This window comes from Thunnus thynnus, chromosome 3, assembly GCF_963924715.1.
Source record: "Thunnus thynnus chromosome 3, fThuThy2.1, whole genome shotgun sequence".
In the NCBI taxonomy this organism is placed as follows: domain Eukaryota; kingdom Metazoa; phylum Chordata; class Actinopteri; order Scombriformes; family Scombridae; genus Thunnus; species Thunnus thynnus.
In genome coordinates this window covers 19,438,939-19,453,658 of record NC_089519.1, presented here as the reverse complement: position 1 = coordinate 19,453,658, position 14,720 = coordinate 19,438,939, and the positions used below count along the sequence as shown (strand labels likewise).

Genomic DNA, 14,720 nt, shown 5'->3' with positions numbered 1-14,720 from the left:
ATAAAACAAACATGAGCTTTAGAGGTACTAGTAGGCAAATTTTAACTTTGGACAAAGCCAGGCAGGCTGTTACTTCTGTTTCCTTCCTTTGTGCTAAGCTAAGCTAACCAGCTGCTAGCTATACTGTAGCCTTATACTTAGCAGATATAATGCTACATAAAGATAATATCAGTTTTCTCATCTAGCAAACCCTCCACCCATGAGCCAATACGTGTATTTCCCAAAGTATTGAAACTATTCCATTAACAGGCTATCAAATGGACTCTGATCCTTTCCACTGTCATCTCACAGTTCATTCTTCCATCCTTTTCTTTAGCAAATCTGCATCATCGCTACCATCCGTCCATCTCCTAGCAGGCCTGGTGACTTTATGCACACTGGAGAAAAATAAAGATGACTGCATCACCTTCCTGCCACCTTGACAGCGAAATCAAAAACAGCTGACACACATAAATATGGTTAAAACTTGTTTATTTGCAACATCTCATTCTCAAACTGTTTAGACAGTAGTCTTAATACATTAGTAAACTGTCCAAACCTAAATAAATTAATTGGCTTTCATTTCACATTAAAAATCATTTTGTATTCAAGGCAGAAGCACGGCTGATAAACAGCCTTACCCCATCTGTCCGTAGCCGAAAGGAGCCAAAACATTTTGACAGGATTGACTAATATTTTCTTTGCTTAGCTTTCTTGCCCACATCAATGTACCTTTGAAAGGGGAGAATCTGAAGCAAAGAAGGCTAAGAGAGTACTTTATCATCCAGAGATATAAATAACTGTAGGCTGGAAGCTCAGAGCCAATTTAACAGTGGATATTCAAAAAACCAGTGGTGCCTCCAGATAATTTAAATTCCACAGGTGCTCAAGGAAAAGATGAAAAACAATATGGAAAACATACACCTCTGGAGAGTAAGTAGTGTTTACATCTAGTTCCTTGTAAACAGTATTTCTTCAAGAGGGTAAGAAGAATTTTAAAACCACCTACATGTTTTGGCAGCACCTTCTTTGGGATGTACAAACAAAAAAACCCACAGAGAGACACGTTGTTGATTAATGAAACATAATTAGAGATTAATTCACTTACATTACATCTTCAATAGATCCATGTAGGACAACTAAATGTTTTCTAAGTTAAAGTGTGAAGGTTCATTTTCTTCCTTTCAAATCAAACTGAATAAGAGTAAATATAAGGTAGTGTTGCTTCATATAATTTAACAAAAACAAAAACATAAAGTAAACATAAAGAAAAAGTAAACATAAAGTAAAACATGTAGCGTAATCATTAATACTGGCATATGGACTCTAACCAGATTAAAACATTTCAGTTGGTCATGTTGATCAAAATGTTGAAATACTAACAGACTAAAAGGAGTGCAAAGAAAGCTTGATATATATTAATGTAGAGTCCATTCAACACAATCAGTTGCTTTTTGATTTTGGTTCAGTTTTTGGAGACAATCGAAAATACATTTTTGTTTGTCAGACAGGATGAGTCACAGCTCTGAACACAGTTTGGTTCCTCAAAGCAATATATCAACTGCAAAACTGACAAAATAACATTCAGAGATACAACATGGAAGTGACACACACACAACCTGCATGTGGACCATTTCTACATGTACCTGTTTGTTAAATTGTTATCTTCAAGATTATATTATGTGTGTATATATATATATATATATATATATATATAAAGAAAATATTCCGTCTGTAGCTATGGCACATAATGTAGTTATAAGCACTTAGTCTGGAATAATCTATTTTCTATACGTTTTCTGTACAACAACAGATACATTAAGACAAGCGGGTGAGCAGGTAGCACGTGTATGTGTGTGTATGTGTGTGTGTGTATGTTAGTGTTGTTGTGTCTCTGCTGCTGGTTCTGTGGCGGTTCGGCAGTGCTGGCTCTGGATGTGGGAAATCTGCAGGACGGGCAGCAGCAGCTGAAATGCATTCTGGATATAGTTGGTACTGTTGGAGCCCTGCAGACAAGAGACCTTCATTATGATCATCATCATTGTCATACCTTTTTTTTTTTAAATAAATGTGAAAAAAGGTTATTTCTGATTTTACCATTTATTTATAATACTGGACATGTCTATTGTATAGAATAGAATAGAATAGAATAGAATACAGCTTTATTGTCCAGAATGCAAAACATATGTAAAATGTAATATACATACCAAATATGATGACAAAACACCATTGAAGTATAAAACACAGTAGTAAAGAATACAAATAAAATTGCTAAAACAAAGCATAAAACAATAAATCATGAACTAAAATACAGTGGAGGAATATTTGTGACTCTGTTTTATTTAAAATGCTGATTGTACTTGGAATAAAGTGTGTTTTAAGTATGATCCCAGTGTTAAAAATACACTATTTTTATCTACTGTGATTTTTTTCTTCATTTATAAACATTATTAACACATCTAATAGTCATCCACTGCCAGGACAGCTCTGTCATTATTTTCATTCATTTTAACTTGATTTAATCATAATCTGAGGGAAAAAAAAAATCTGTGTATCTCACCTCTAACAGCACGCTATCTACCAGCGGATTCAATTCCTCTGCTTTTCTTTGGCCCTGAGAGAGACACAGAGAGAGAGAGATGGGAAGCAGCAATGAGTAAGAATGTAAGATGAATCATAATTCTCAATGTCTCCATTGAGATTCAGTGGTTTGGTTGGAGAACATGAAACAACTACAAAGACAAACATTAAGACAAACCACATGAAAAGACCAAAACCAACAAAGAACTGATCCCACTAACAATGTTGCCTGTGAAGCCAAAGCCCATATTCAACATCCATTGTCTAAAACTATTAAAAACACATGAACAAGCCACACTGCTGCACAGGGTCACACGTTACTTCATTCCCATAAACATGTGCACTGTAGTTTATTTGGAGTCAGTCCTGTTGCTGGCAAATGATAAAATGAGCACAGAATGTGAATTAATCCACAGTTAAAAATAGTTCCCAACAAATGCACTATTTACACCTGTTTGAGGAAAGCTAAAGTGCCCTGGTGTTTTAGAAAATGAACCTTTTTTTAAAAATAGTGACAATGAAACAGCAATTACAGTGTCTTTAGCTTCTGTAGTGTGATGTGTTTCTGAGTGAAACGCAGCATGTGGGAAGGATATAACTACGAGAAGGATTTAAATCATATAGTTCAGATTTGTTTGGATTGCTTAGAGAATACAGAGCTGTAAAGGAATCAGGCAAGGGTTAAATGAATAAATTAGAATGACGTTCATTGGAAATATAAAAGCAAAGTTTTTGACAACAAATAACTAAACATACCCCTCCTACAGTGATATTACTCTGCTAGCTGCGACCTACAAGCAGTCAAGTGTGGTTTAATATGATGGGAGGGGTTAGTTAGTCGCCCAACATCACTTTTGATTAGATAAACGCATCAATACATCCCCAAATTCAAGTTGTATATTCAAAAATATTGTTACATTTTACAGGAATAGGAAAAAAGAGGGTATTTGATATGAAAACACTTAAAAACCTTTTTTTGACATATATCTGACTTACACGAAGAGATAACAGATACAGGATCAGAAGTTTAGTAACTAGAAATACGGCCATGCAGTTGTTTGCCTCCACCAACCAATCAAGTTGCAGTTTACATCCATGTCTGTCCAGACTCATATAATATTTGTAGTGAAGACTTAGAAGGAATTTAATAAAAGCTATTAAGTGTATTATCTATATATGTTCACATGTGTGGCCAATAATACTGATTCTGATAGAACACAAAGTTGTGGCCATGACAGTTGATGATGCTTCAGATATGGATGTTGCTGCAAAGAAGCTACAAATTCTAAAACGTGGATGTTTCACACACATCTTCAACCCGGCAGCACAGAAAATCTAAACAATCACCACAGTTTCAAGGTGGAGACCCAAGATCAGTGTCACCAGTTCAGCATCTGACCAAATGTGAAATATAGTTACAATCTCCCCTCCTGTTCCTGAGTTATGGCGTTGAATAATGGCCAGAAAAGTGTTTTTGCAGAATATCATGAGGTCACAATGAAGTTGACCTTTGACCTTTAGGATATAAAATGTCATCACTTCATCATTTTATCCTATTAGACATTTGTGTGAAACTTTGTCATAATTAGTGTATGAATTCTTGAGTTATGGCCAAAAAACGTGTTTTGTGAGGCCACAGTGACCTTGACCTTGACCTTTGCCATTAAAATTCTAATCAGTTCATCCTTGAGTCCAAGTGGACAGTTGTGCCAAATTTGAAGAAATCCCTCAAGGCATTCATGAGAGAATGGGATGGACAGCCATGGCTCTTGCCACCGCGGAGACATAAAAATAACAATTCCACCGTCGTTCAAGTACATAACTATGGCTTGTTTTCAAATATGTATGTTTTCAGTAGTAACCAATTGGTGCAGTACTGAGAGCCACAGGCATGGTTAGGAAGTCGGGCAGTATTAAGACAGACGAACATACTGTTGGCTTTGGTATTTTAATGGAATTTGCTGACAAAAAGAAGAATAAAGCCCACACACACACACACACACACACACACACACACACACACACACACACACACACACACGCAAACACACACACATGCATGCACACACACATCCCTGTCACCTACCCCGACAAGAAGCAGCGTATCAGAGAACTTTTTGGCCAAACACTCCACCTCTGTACACATGGAACATGTCAACCTGGAATGAAAATGTCAATTTTAGCAAACCACGCTCCTCTCACATGTAGTGCGTACTCTCTCTTTCTCTCTCTCTCTCTGTCACACACACACACACACACACCTGGTGAGGATGTGTGCCTGGTCTCTGGCTGGTTTCTCCAGCTCCTGGCCATGGAGGATGAGTTCTGCCACCTTGTGGAGCTGCTCGATACTGCGAGCCGTCACTTCTGCCAGACTCCCCACTGATGACATGTAGACAGCCTGGAGAGAGAGAGAACACACGCGCACACACACACACACACACACACACACACACACACACACACACACACACACACACAGACAAGTGGTGACAGCAGGAGCAGAGGGAGGTTAAATTGAAAAATTAAAGAAAAAGTCTCTGCTGTTGCTGATTTGAGTTATACAATGTGGTTCAGTCGACCTCACCTCTGCAGATCTGGGGTCGTTCTCTTTCTCCTTCTCTTCCTCCTTCTCTTCCTCCTTCTCTTCCTCCTTCTCTTCCTCCTCTTCTCCCTTCTTCTCCTCCCCCTGCTCCTCTCCATCTCCCTTCGTCTCCTCCTTTTCGTTCTCTCCAGGCGAGGCCTCTCCCCCTGGCTGGTCCTTCGTTTCCCTGCCAACTGTCTCCGTAGTGACAGGCTGTTCCACCTCGCTCACCCAATCATGGGCCCTCATCCGAGCCTGGAGATGCATAATTACCACCCATCAGCCCCACACGGTGAGAGATCACCATCCTGATGTATGCTAATTTGATGCATATACACGATTATATGCTAATGTAGGTCCTATATGTGTGAATTTGATTATGCAGTAGGACTTCAAAGGTGATAACTTTTATATAACTTCCAGGGCTGCAGCGGGAGGGAGTGGATGCTGACACAGAGTTCAACGGTGTGTGTGTGTGTGTGTGTATGTGTGTGTGAGTTTCTGTAACTGTTTGTACCAAATTTCCTAACAAGGGCAGAAGGCTGAGAAAAGTTCTTCACACTGAGAACATTTTGCAAGTTAAGGTTAGATTTAGAATTAAGTTTAGTGTGAGAGTTAAAGGAAATTTATACGCTCTAACAGGCTTTCAATGTTTGTCTGGAATGATCAGTGTTTACCAGCAGTAACTTTATAATCAAAGGTTGTAATTCACTTAGATTGAAAGTTAATTCTTGTTTTTGGAAACAGCAGATGACAGCTAGTGAGTGGACCTTGTGGCGAGATTATTTTTTCAACTGCTGTTTCCATGTTTGCGAATGAACCTGCAGTCTCTTACAATGATGTTTCCCAACTTTTTTGGCCTCTGAGCCCTTAAAAAGAAGTGATGTCTGCTCATATGTCTACCAGTCATGACTATTTTCTCCCTGGTAAGGAAGTACGATCATCACAAGAAGAAAAAGCAAAGATTAGAAGAAAATCTGAAAAAATATAAAATATATTTTTCCTGTTTTCCTCTTTTTGTAATCATCTACCTCTCAGTTTTATCTTGGGACACCTTGAGAGGGTCCAGATTCTCAGGTTGGGAACTGCTGTCTTTCAACACAGACAAGAAGTCCTTGAAGCACTAAAAATAGGATTGTTGAAAATCTACAATTTCATGACAACTTTACCGAGTTAAGAAAATGTTAAACAGAACGTGCCTTCTGGCTGTGCTGCACTGTGATCTGTTGAGGCTGCTGCTGCTGCTGAAGAAACTGCATCTCTGCCTTCTCTACTTTGCAGATTTCCTGCCATGTTTTGTACGTTTTAGGGTAAGAATTATGTTGTTTGGGGTTTGGATTAAAGTTTGTGGAATGGGCTAATGTGAGGAAATTAATGAAGTCAGTTTTTAAACAATAAATCAATTAACTGACAACAATTTTGATAGGTGATTATTCGTTTCAGTCATTTATTATGCAAAACTGAAGAAACATTTTCTGGTTTCATCTTCTTAAATATGAGGCTATGCTGCCTTTCTCTTTTTTTGTATCACAGTAAATTGAAGGTCTTTGGGTTTTGAGCTGTTAAAGTTCAGAGAACACAATCCATTTTAAGATGACATCATGGGCTTCAGGGAATTGTGATGGACATTTTTGCTGATTTTATACACTAAACGATACACACTTCATTGAAAAAATGATTGATTTGGAATTATTCATTGAATTATTGAGATTAAGATCAGATAAGACATATTTATTGTCATTATATTTGCTCATAACTAGGTATGGCATCGCACTCAAAGCAGCAACATTAATCGCTAATGAAAATAATTTGAGCATGAAAGCTCATTTTGACCTTGGAAATAGTATTTTGACAAAAAAAAAAATCATGTGGTTGAAAGCTTTAGAAAAAGCTACCTCAAGTTTTTTGTCAAAAATAATCATTAGTTGACACCCTGATGTCAATGACTGTTCTCAAAATGTGTGTAAAACCAACCACTGTGTGTTTCCATGTGTGCGCGCGCTGAGCTGGCGCGTGTGTGTGTGTGTGTGTGTATGTGTGTGTGTGTGTGTGTGTGTGTGAGTGTGTTTGTGAGTCACCTTGTTGAGTTTGTCTGGTGTGGCAGCAACATGAAGCTCAAACAGCAGCTCGGTGAGAACACTCATAAACTCTTCGCCATCAGCCGCTAACAGAAATAAACACACACACACACACACGCACACACACACACACACACACACACACACACACACACGTTATGTTAGTATACTTCTATTTACACAGCATATGTTAAAGCCATAGATGCTGTAGATGTAAAATGAGAGCAGATTTCTACCACATGTCAGTGATGGTTTGGTTTCCCCCATGCTGAGATCATAATGATAATATTCTTGTTTGCCTTCAGCTAAAAGCACAGCAGAGATTTGGTGCAATTTCAGATTCTTGTTTTCGTGCCAAATTAATTAACGTCAGTATCTAAATTACAATTAGAGATTTAAGTGTTCAGCACACATGCAGATTTTAATGAGAAGTCTGGATCTAATAGATTGTTTCTGTTGGTTCTGTTTTGAATCTGTGATGTGATGTGATGTGAATGTGTCGGCGGTCCCTGAACACCAGCACTGGATCAGGCACCGTGTTAAATCCTCCAGGTAAGGGGACACCAGACTGCTTTGAACTCTTGACTGCTTTGACACTGCCTGAAGGCGCCTGTCACATCGTATAAGTTTAGGCTTAATTTTTAAAATGTAATGTGACAAATGGCTGGTGAGATGCGACAAAACCAAAACTTGAAATGACACGGCACCACCTCAACACTGAATTTCACTTTGATAGAACATTTTCCTCTTCTTTTGTGCCAACAATACAGGGGATCAGGAAGAGATGCCCTGCAACACTTTTTGCCCCTAAGGATCCAAGAATTCAGGGCTTTCGCAAGAAGAAAAAATAATTTGTGTTTCTACATGTAAAAACTGAAAATTTTATTTGAGACAAGGTCGTCATTTTTGTGAGAAACAGGATTTTCTAACTTTTTCCCCAACATAAGGAAAATGTTTAGAGACATTGTGTCAGCACTCATCTTTCCTGCTATAGTGTCTCAAAAACCGTACGGCTGCAGGTCTGCTGCTTTGCTCCTGACCCTGATTTCCTTGACCCCTCTGTTGTCAATAATTCAGCTATTTTCTCAATTAATCGACAAGTTGTTCGGTCTATAAAACGTCAGAAAATGTGAAAAACATCGATCACTGTTTCTCAAAGCCAAAGATGCAACCTAAAATATCTTGTTTTGTCTCGATCAACAGTCCACAACCCAAAGATATTATTAAATATTCACATTTAAGAAGAAGAGAATTTGGTGTACCGAGACATACCGGACTAAAAAACTAGAAAAATGTAACCAAAATGAAATATCAGTTCTGATCCAGGTGCCTGTGATCCTACATCAGGACTTGTGTCCCCTCTGCCAGAGTTCAAGCAGAAACTGGGGATAAACTGGGGCCAACTGATCCTGGGTCAGTGCTCAGGGACCTCCTCTACCTCCAGGAGGTCTGGTTGGTCTGGGAGACTCACACAGGGGGGTAGAACAGTGTAATTGGGAACTTAGATCACCGTTATCCTTCGTCTGTCCTCCTTTCCCTTCTTCCTCTCCCTCTCCTTCCTCCGCTTCCTCGCGCTTGATGAAGATGTCCTTGATAAAAATCAGCTCCTTCTTCACCTCGTCCTGCTCTTCTTCCACCAGGGAGGAGAGGAAGGCTTGGACCTGAGAGCAGCGCACCATTTTATCCACACTATTTTAAAAACAGACTGTAATTCACATTCTTCATACTAAGTGGCTGCATGTGTCTTACCTTCGCCTCACTCTCATTGGACAGGATCTCCAGGGCCTCAAGGTGTGACAAGCCCTGGTAGTCGTCAAACAGAATACCGTAGTGAGCTGTGGGCGCGCTGATCGGCAGGTTGCTCAGACGTGCTCGCTCCTTCTCCTTGGCTTCCTTCAACATCTGAAAAATCCCAAAGGATCCTTAATACAACAGCTGTCATTTAAGATAAATTACAGAATGTAGATTTCCACTGAAAAGCACCAAATTATTCCATTCACGCAGACACACAATACACAAGTTTTACATTATTTATCGGATAGGAGGAGACGTTTTGATTTTCTGTGAGTGCTCTGCACTGTATGTGTGGGTGAGCTGTGTGTGTCAGCGTGCCTGACTCAGCGAGACAGTCTTCTGCATCAGGGTCTTGGTCTTTTTGAAACCCGGGTCACTCTCAGCGAGAACAGTCATGGTCTTCTTTCCAATGAACTCCAAGGCGTCCAGACCACCACTGATCACTGACTTACCCTGAGAGAGACAGAGAGAGACAGACGGAGAAGGTGAGACAGAAAAAAAAAAAACAGAATTACTATGCAGTAAGACCCACTTTAAATAAATTGAAACATTAGGAATGATAAAATAAACATACTAAAGGTAAGCAAAATGATAAGATATTAAGTACATTTTTTGACTTAGAAAGTGGAATTTTTATTCAGAAAAGATATTTGTGGCAAAATTATGAGGAACTCAAAACCTCAACTTACTAAGGCTGTGTCTGAAATCGCTCCCTGTTAACTATATAGTGCACAATATTTACTGTCCACTATTTTACTTGAGAGTCCAAATTTTGAGTGTGAATTTAATGCACTATATAATGCCCTCAAAATGTCCACAATGGAATGAAAAATGTAGCGTTTCTGCAACAATAACAATCCCAAAATACAATGTGTTATATTTTTGGATGCAATGGATGATGAAGTATTTGAAATCTTAATTCACTGCTCACTGTACAGTAAACTACTGAGTGCATATTACGACACAAAAAGAAACAGGTATGAATAAATTATTCAGGGACAATAAAAATAATAGGACATTAAGTCAAAATTTTGACTTACTTTCTCATAATTTTTTAATTACCGAAGTAACTTATTATTCTGACACCAGCAGTGGGGTGTACTGTTGTGCAGCTACTGGCACAACTCCATAGCAGTTTAAAGGACCAGTGTTTAGGATTTAGTGGCATCTAGTGGTAAGGTTGCAGATTACAACCAACTGAATACCCCTCAACTCACCCTCCTCTTCCAAGGATGTAGGAGAACCTAGGGTGGCCGTGAAACTCGCAAAAATCGTGAAAGGCCCTCTCTAGAGTCAGTGTTTGGTTTGTCTGTTCTGGCCTACTGTAAAAACATGGCAGTGCAACATGGCGGGCTCCATAGAAGAGGACATGCTCCCTGTGTAGATATAAAGGGCTCATTCTAAGGTAACAAAAACACAACAATTCTTATTTTCAGGTGATTATACACTAATTAAAACATACTTATGAATAATATATTCCATTTCTGCCAAGTCTGTTGGTTGGAGAGTCTAATGGTTGCTAGTAGCAACCACTATGGTACAGCTCCACAGCTGTTTTTACAATGTAATTGGCATTACATGCAGAAAGCAGTGTACTTGCCATGGACACTGCTTTTTGTGTTTCACTGTGGAATTATATACAATCAATGAACTGAGTGACGCAAATATAAATACAATAAATCAGCACTATATAGTAAATATGGAGGGATTTTAGACACGGGTTGATCTTTACTCAGATTTATTACCAAGTAAATATTGACAGGCATCTTTTATATAACTGCCCAAATACCTGTGTTAGAGCATTTAACTATAGGTACTCTTTAAATTGTAGCTGATCCTGATTTTTGATTTGTTAATTTCATTTTTCAGCAATGTGTTTACTTCTAACAAAGCTAGCCATTAGCTGCAATCAAGTAACTATTCATTTGTTAGCTTAATTTTTTACTATTTATGCTTGTGGACTTTATGTCCGTATATGTTACGAGATGAAATAGTGTGTTGTTCTATGGGGGGCTTTATTTTGATCTTATAGTGGTGACTTTGTTTCTTCCTGCCATGAGGTACAATGTAACTAACATGACAGTCTAATCCCTTGCGAATCCAGTTTTCTTGTCACTGTACTGACTCATTCCTACAATATCTTTGGTCTAACTCTTTTTCATGGTATCTCATATACTTCATTTACTTGGTTTGTTACACAGTTGCTTCCAGTAAAAACTTCAAAGGCCGACTGCTGTCTTCAACCTTTATTGGAATTATGTATAGCTCACTGCATGGCTGTGAACTCGCACCATGGACTGACTGATTTGTAATGAGGGTAGAGGAAGGCCAATTAGTAAGTCAGACATATGTACCACAAATGCCAATATCTCAAAACAAGATTTTTTTTTAAAAATGTCTTGAAATAAGCAGGTGTGTATTGGAAATCACTGAATTTATCTCCACTGGCAGGTCTTTGTTCTATGATTTTTTAGCTTTATGAGGTGTGTTTGTGTGTGTGTGTTCGCTCACTGTGTTCTGGACAGCGTTGGTGATCGTAGAGAAGACGCCCCTGTTAGAAGCTGCAGCACTCGCAGAGGAAGATTCCCCGGAACCGGACAGGTCAGCCTCTCCACTTTCCCCTCCTCCCTCTCTCTTCACCTCTGATCCCTCCTCTTCCTCTTCTTCTCTCGCCTCCTCTCCTACTGAGGTCTTGTGGAGACGCAGAGCCTCTCCTGCCTTCACCTTAACGGAGGTCAGACTCTGACCTGTCCGCACAGACACGCACACAAAGGTTAATACTCACAGGGATGAAGAGAAGAGCATGTGTACAGAGGCAAAAGAAGAAGAAAATGGATGGATGAAAGAAAACAAGAACAAGAGACGTACCCACAGTGGAGGTGGCGCTGGTCAGAAGAGATTTTCCCCATGAACTCCAACCTCCCCAGCCTTTTTCTTTCTCCTGAGCAGACCTCTACACACACAAACACATGCACACCTACATTAAAGTATTAGTTAAAAAGACATTATTTGTGTAGGAATAATTTATAGAGCTACAGGGAAATGCTGCACTAGACAAAGTTATCACTCATAGTTAGTAGCCTCACAGGTTGAGGTCGATTAGGGCTGCAAATAACAATTATTTTCATTACAGATTAATCTGCCCTTTATTTGGTCAAGTAACTGATTAAGTGTTTGGTCTATAAAATATCATAAAATAGTGACAAATTAAAATTCCCCAAAGTGACAGTCAAAAAACCAAAGATATAAACTCTTACTATCACATAAGACACAGAAAAGCAGCAAATCCACACAATTGAGAAGCTGGTCAATTAAGTCAATTAAATCAAATTCAATTAAATAAAAGTCACAAGTGAATAGTAATTCAGCTCAGGTGAAAATGCGCTAAAGGCTAGACCGATAAATCAGCCAAACTGATGTATGAGTAAGTATTAACTTATTGCAAATAAATTGATATCAATATATCAACTAATAGGACACAAAAATTTCAGTGCAGAAATGCCAAATATATGTTTAAGGTCATTTAGAAACAGTGACAAGTTTATTTTTCGACTGCAAACTGTCTGCTCAGAACACATCATGATCACAATTCTTTAAAAAAAGATAAATGTTTTTTATGTGTTTATATAAAAAAATGAATATACAGCGATATATAATTGTCTGATTTTTAAACTCTCAAATATCAATATCAGTATTGGTTATTGAATGCACTGCATGTCCAAACCTCCACATCCTCCTCTGCAGCTTCCGTGTCCGGCTCCAGGCTCACTGATTGGTCGCATTCAATCACCTGTCCCTCAGCGGCAGGCTCCATCAGACCCTCTGAAGTGTCCATTTTGGCGGCGTCCTCTGTGGTTGTCTCCTCAGTGGACTGTGGGAAACTCTCAGGGATCAGAGGAGGCTGTAGAGGGGCTGAGGGCGGTTCGAGGACCTCTAGGACATCCTGACAGGAGTCGGGGTCAGTGTGGGTGGGTTGGGCGGGTGGAGGGTTGGTGTCTACAGAAGGGTCTGCATCAGAGGGGGCAGCCTGGGACATGGTGATCTGGAGGTGGAGAGCTCTGTAATATTAGTGGTTTTAGTTGAGCAAGAGCTGATCTCTGATTTTTATACATCTCTTTACCTTGAAACAGAAATATTGTTTACATAAATCCTAGTTTACTAGGTACAAATAAATGTTTTACATCTGGAAATGTTTACTGATTGTGGTTGATCTATGATGATTTGTCTCACAACAGAGTTTTAATGTGTGAAACTCTCAAGGCACTATACATTTACACAGTGAGTGTTTCATATGAGTGAAAAGACTAGCTTAAAAGACTTGCTTAATTTTAAACACTGCCCACACATAGTACTGCAAAACACTACAGCACATGCTACATGATACTTCAGCCAACCCATGTCAGCACAAAGTTCAAACACGTATTACTTAACATATAAATCATTAAATCAATGCAACTTGTTTTTGAAAACATTTCACCATATTACCAAGGTGACAATGATAACTGCCAAACACTCATTTCCTTCTTTTACTGTCAAAATAATGTAATGTATTGAGGTTGTGTTACTGTAGTGTATATTTTGGTTTGATGTTTCATAATTTCCAGCAGTGTACTGTGTGTTGATGACTACTTACAAGTGAGTCAAACATCTAATGCTCGACATCTTAAATGAAAACACAAACTCTGTGGTAGATAAAGAACAGAAAAAGTTTGATTTACCATATTATAAAGTCAGCCTCTGCTACATTATTTATATTTACAGCAGTATAATGTATTCAGTGAACAAAAACAAAAGTTTTCTAAATGTCTTACATCATTTCTGTATTTCTGGCTGCTGTTTGTATTGTGACAGAGGAAATGACCATTGCATAGTCTGTTTTGATGGGAATTACAGGCTACTGTTTGAGAGCATTGTTGGATAATAATGCAACATTGCTAAAATTCAGTGAACACAATGTTGTGATGCTCTAAGAATTATGATGCAGACTTTTTAAGACCAAAATTAGGACTATAAAGTTTTGTACCCAATATGTGTATATTGAAACATTGTGAAAATTAAGCAAAAAGAAAGTAATCACTGTGATTTACCACATCTTATCCCTTCAAGGTGCAACATCTCCATCTAGTGCTGAACTGTTGTATCCGTGTGCACATGAGTACTGTCATCATTGTTTTCAACCATTACTAAGTTTGTTTAAGGCCGTTTCCTGTTCATAATGAACAACGTTATCTCTGACAAACTGTGTACACAAGATGGTAAATAAAACAGGTCTCAATCCCAATAAAAATCTGTTATTATACTGCCCGCAAAACAAGTTACAGACTATATAATGTGACAATATTTTCTTTTGATCCGGAGCACTGACAATAATCAATATTTTACACTTACCTCATTAATTCTCGAGACAATCTGTATTAGTAAAAACTTGTACAGTAACTTGTGACCCTTGAACTGTAAAAAAATCATTCATTTCATATTGATGTCATCTATATGAGCCTTTTCTACGCATCTCAAAGCTTTCTCTGGATCTTTTAATACTATCAACACATTACTGTAGCATGACAACATACAAAACAATGTCAAGCACACAGCCAACAAAGACCATCTCTATTTCACAGCGAATATCACAATTAGGCTATTATTCGGAGGATTATGATCTTTATGACGATTAACACAAACGCATCTCCAACATTGCAGCAAATGAA

The 14,720-nt window shown here is 38.5% G+C and overlaps 1 protein-coding gene across 3 annotated transcripts in view; it reads right to left on the bottom strand.

The window, feature by feature from the left end:
* Positions 1–454: 454 nt before the first annotated feature.
* The window catches only part of fam114a1 (family with sequence similarity 114 member A1), a 14,501-nt gene continuing 235 nt past the window's right edge, over positions 455–14,720 (bottom strand). The window contains exons 2-13 of one of the 3 annotated variants that reach the window (XM_067584602.1): positions 12,740–13,057; positions 11,884–11,968; positions 11,527–11,762; positions 9,334–9,468; positions 8,971–9,123; positions 8,693–8,882; positions 7,222–7,307; positions 5,147–5,398; positions 4,821–4,960; positions 4,646–4,718; positions 2,540–2,593; positions 455–1,985 (exon numbers count right to left, since the gene is read on the bottom strand). In XM_067584602.1, coding sequence (XP_067440703.1) covers positions 1,857–1,985; positions 2,540–2,593; positions 4,646–4,718; positions 4,821–4,960; positions 5,147–5,398; positions 7,222–7,307; positions 8,693–8,882; positions 8,971–9,123; positions 9,334–9,468; positions 11,527–11,762; positions 11,884–11,968; positions 12,740–13,051 — 1,845 coding nt within the window. In that variant the 5' untranslated portion in view covers positions 13,052–13,057 and the 3' untranslated portion in view covers positions 455–1,856. Of the gene's footprint in view, positions 1,986–2,539; positions 2,594–4,645; positions 4,719–4,820; positions 4,961–5,146; positions 5,399–7,221; positions 7,308–8,692; positions 8,883–8,970; positions 9,124–9,333; positions 9,469–11,526; positions 11,763–11,883; positions 11,969–12,739; positions 13,074–14,720 lie in introns of all 3 variants that reach the window. The other 2 variants (XM_067584604.1, XM_067584603.1) reach the window with 2 other exon arrangements.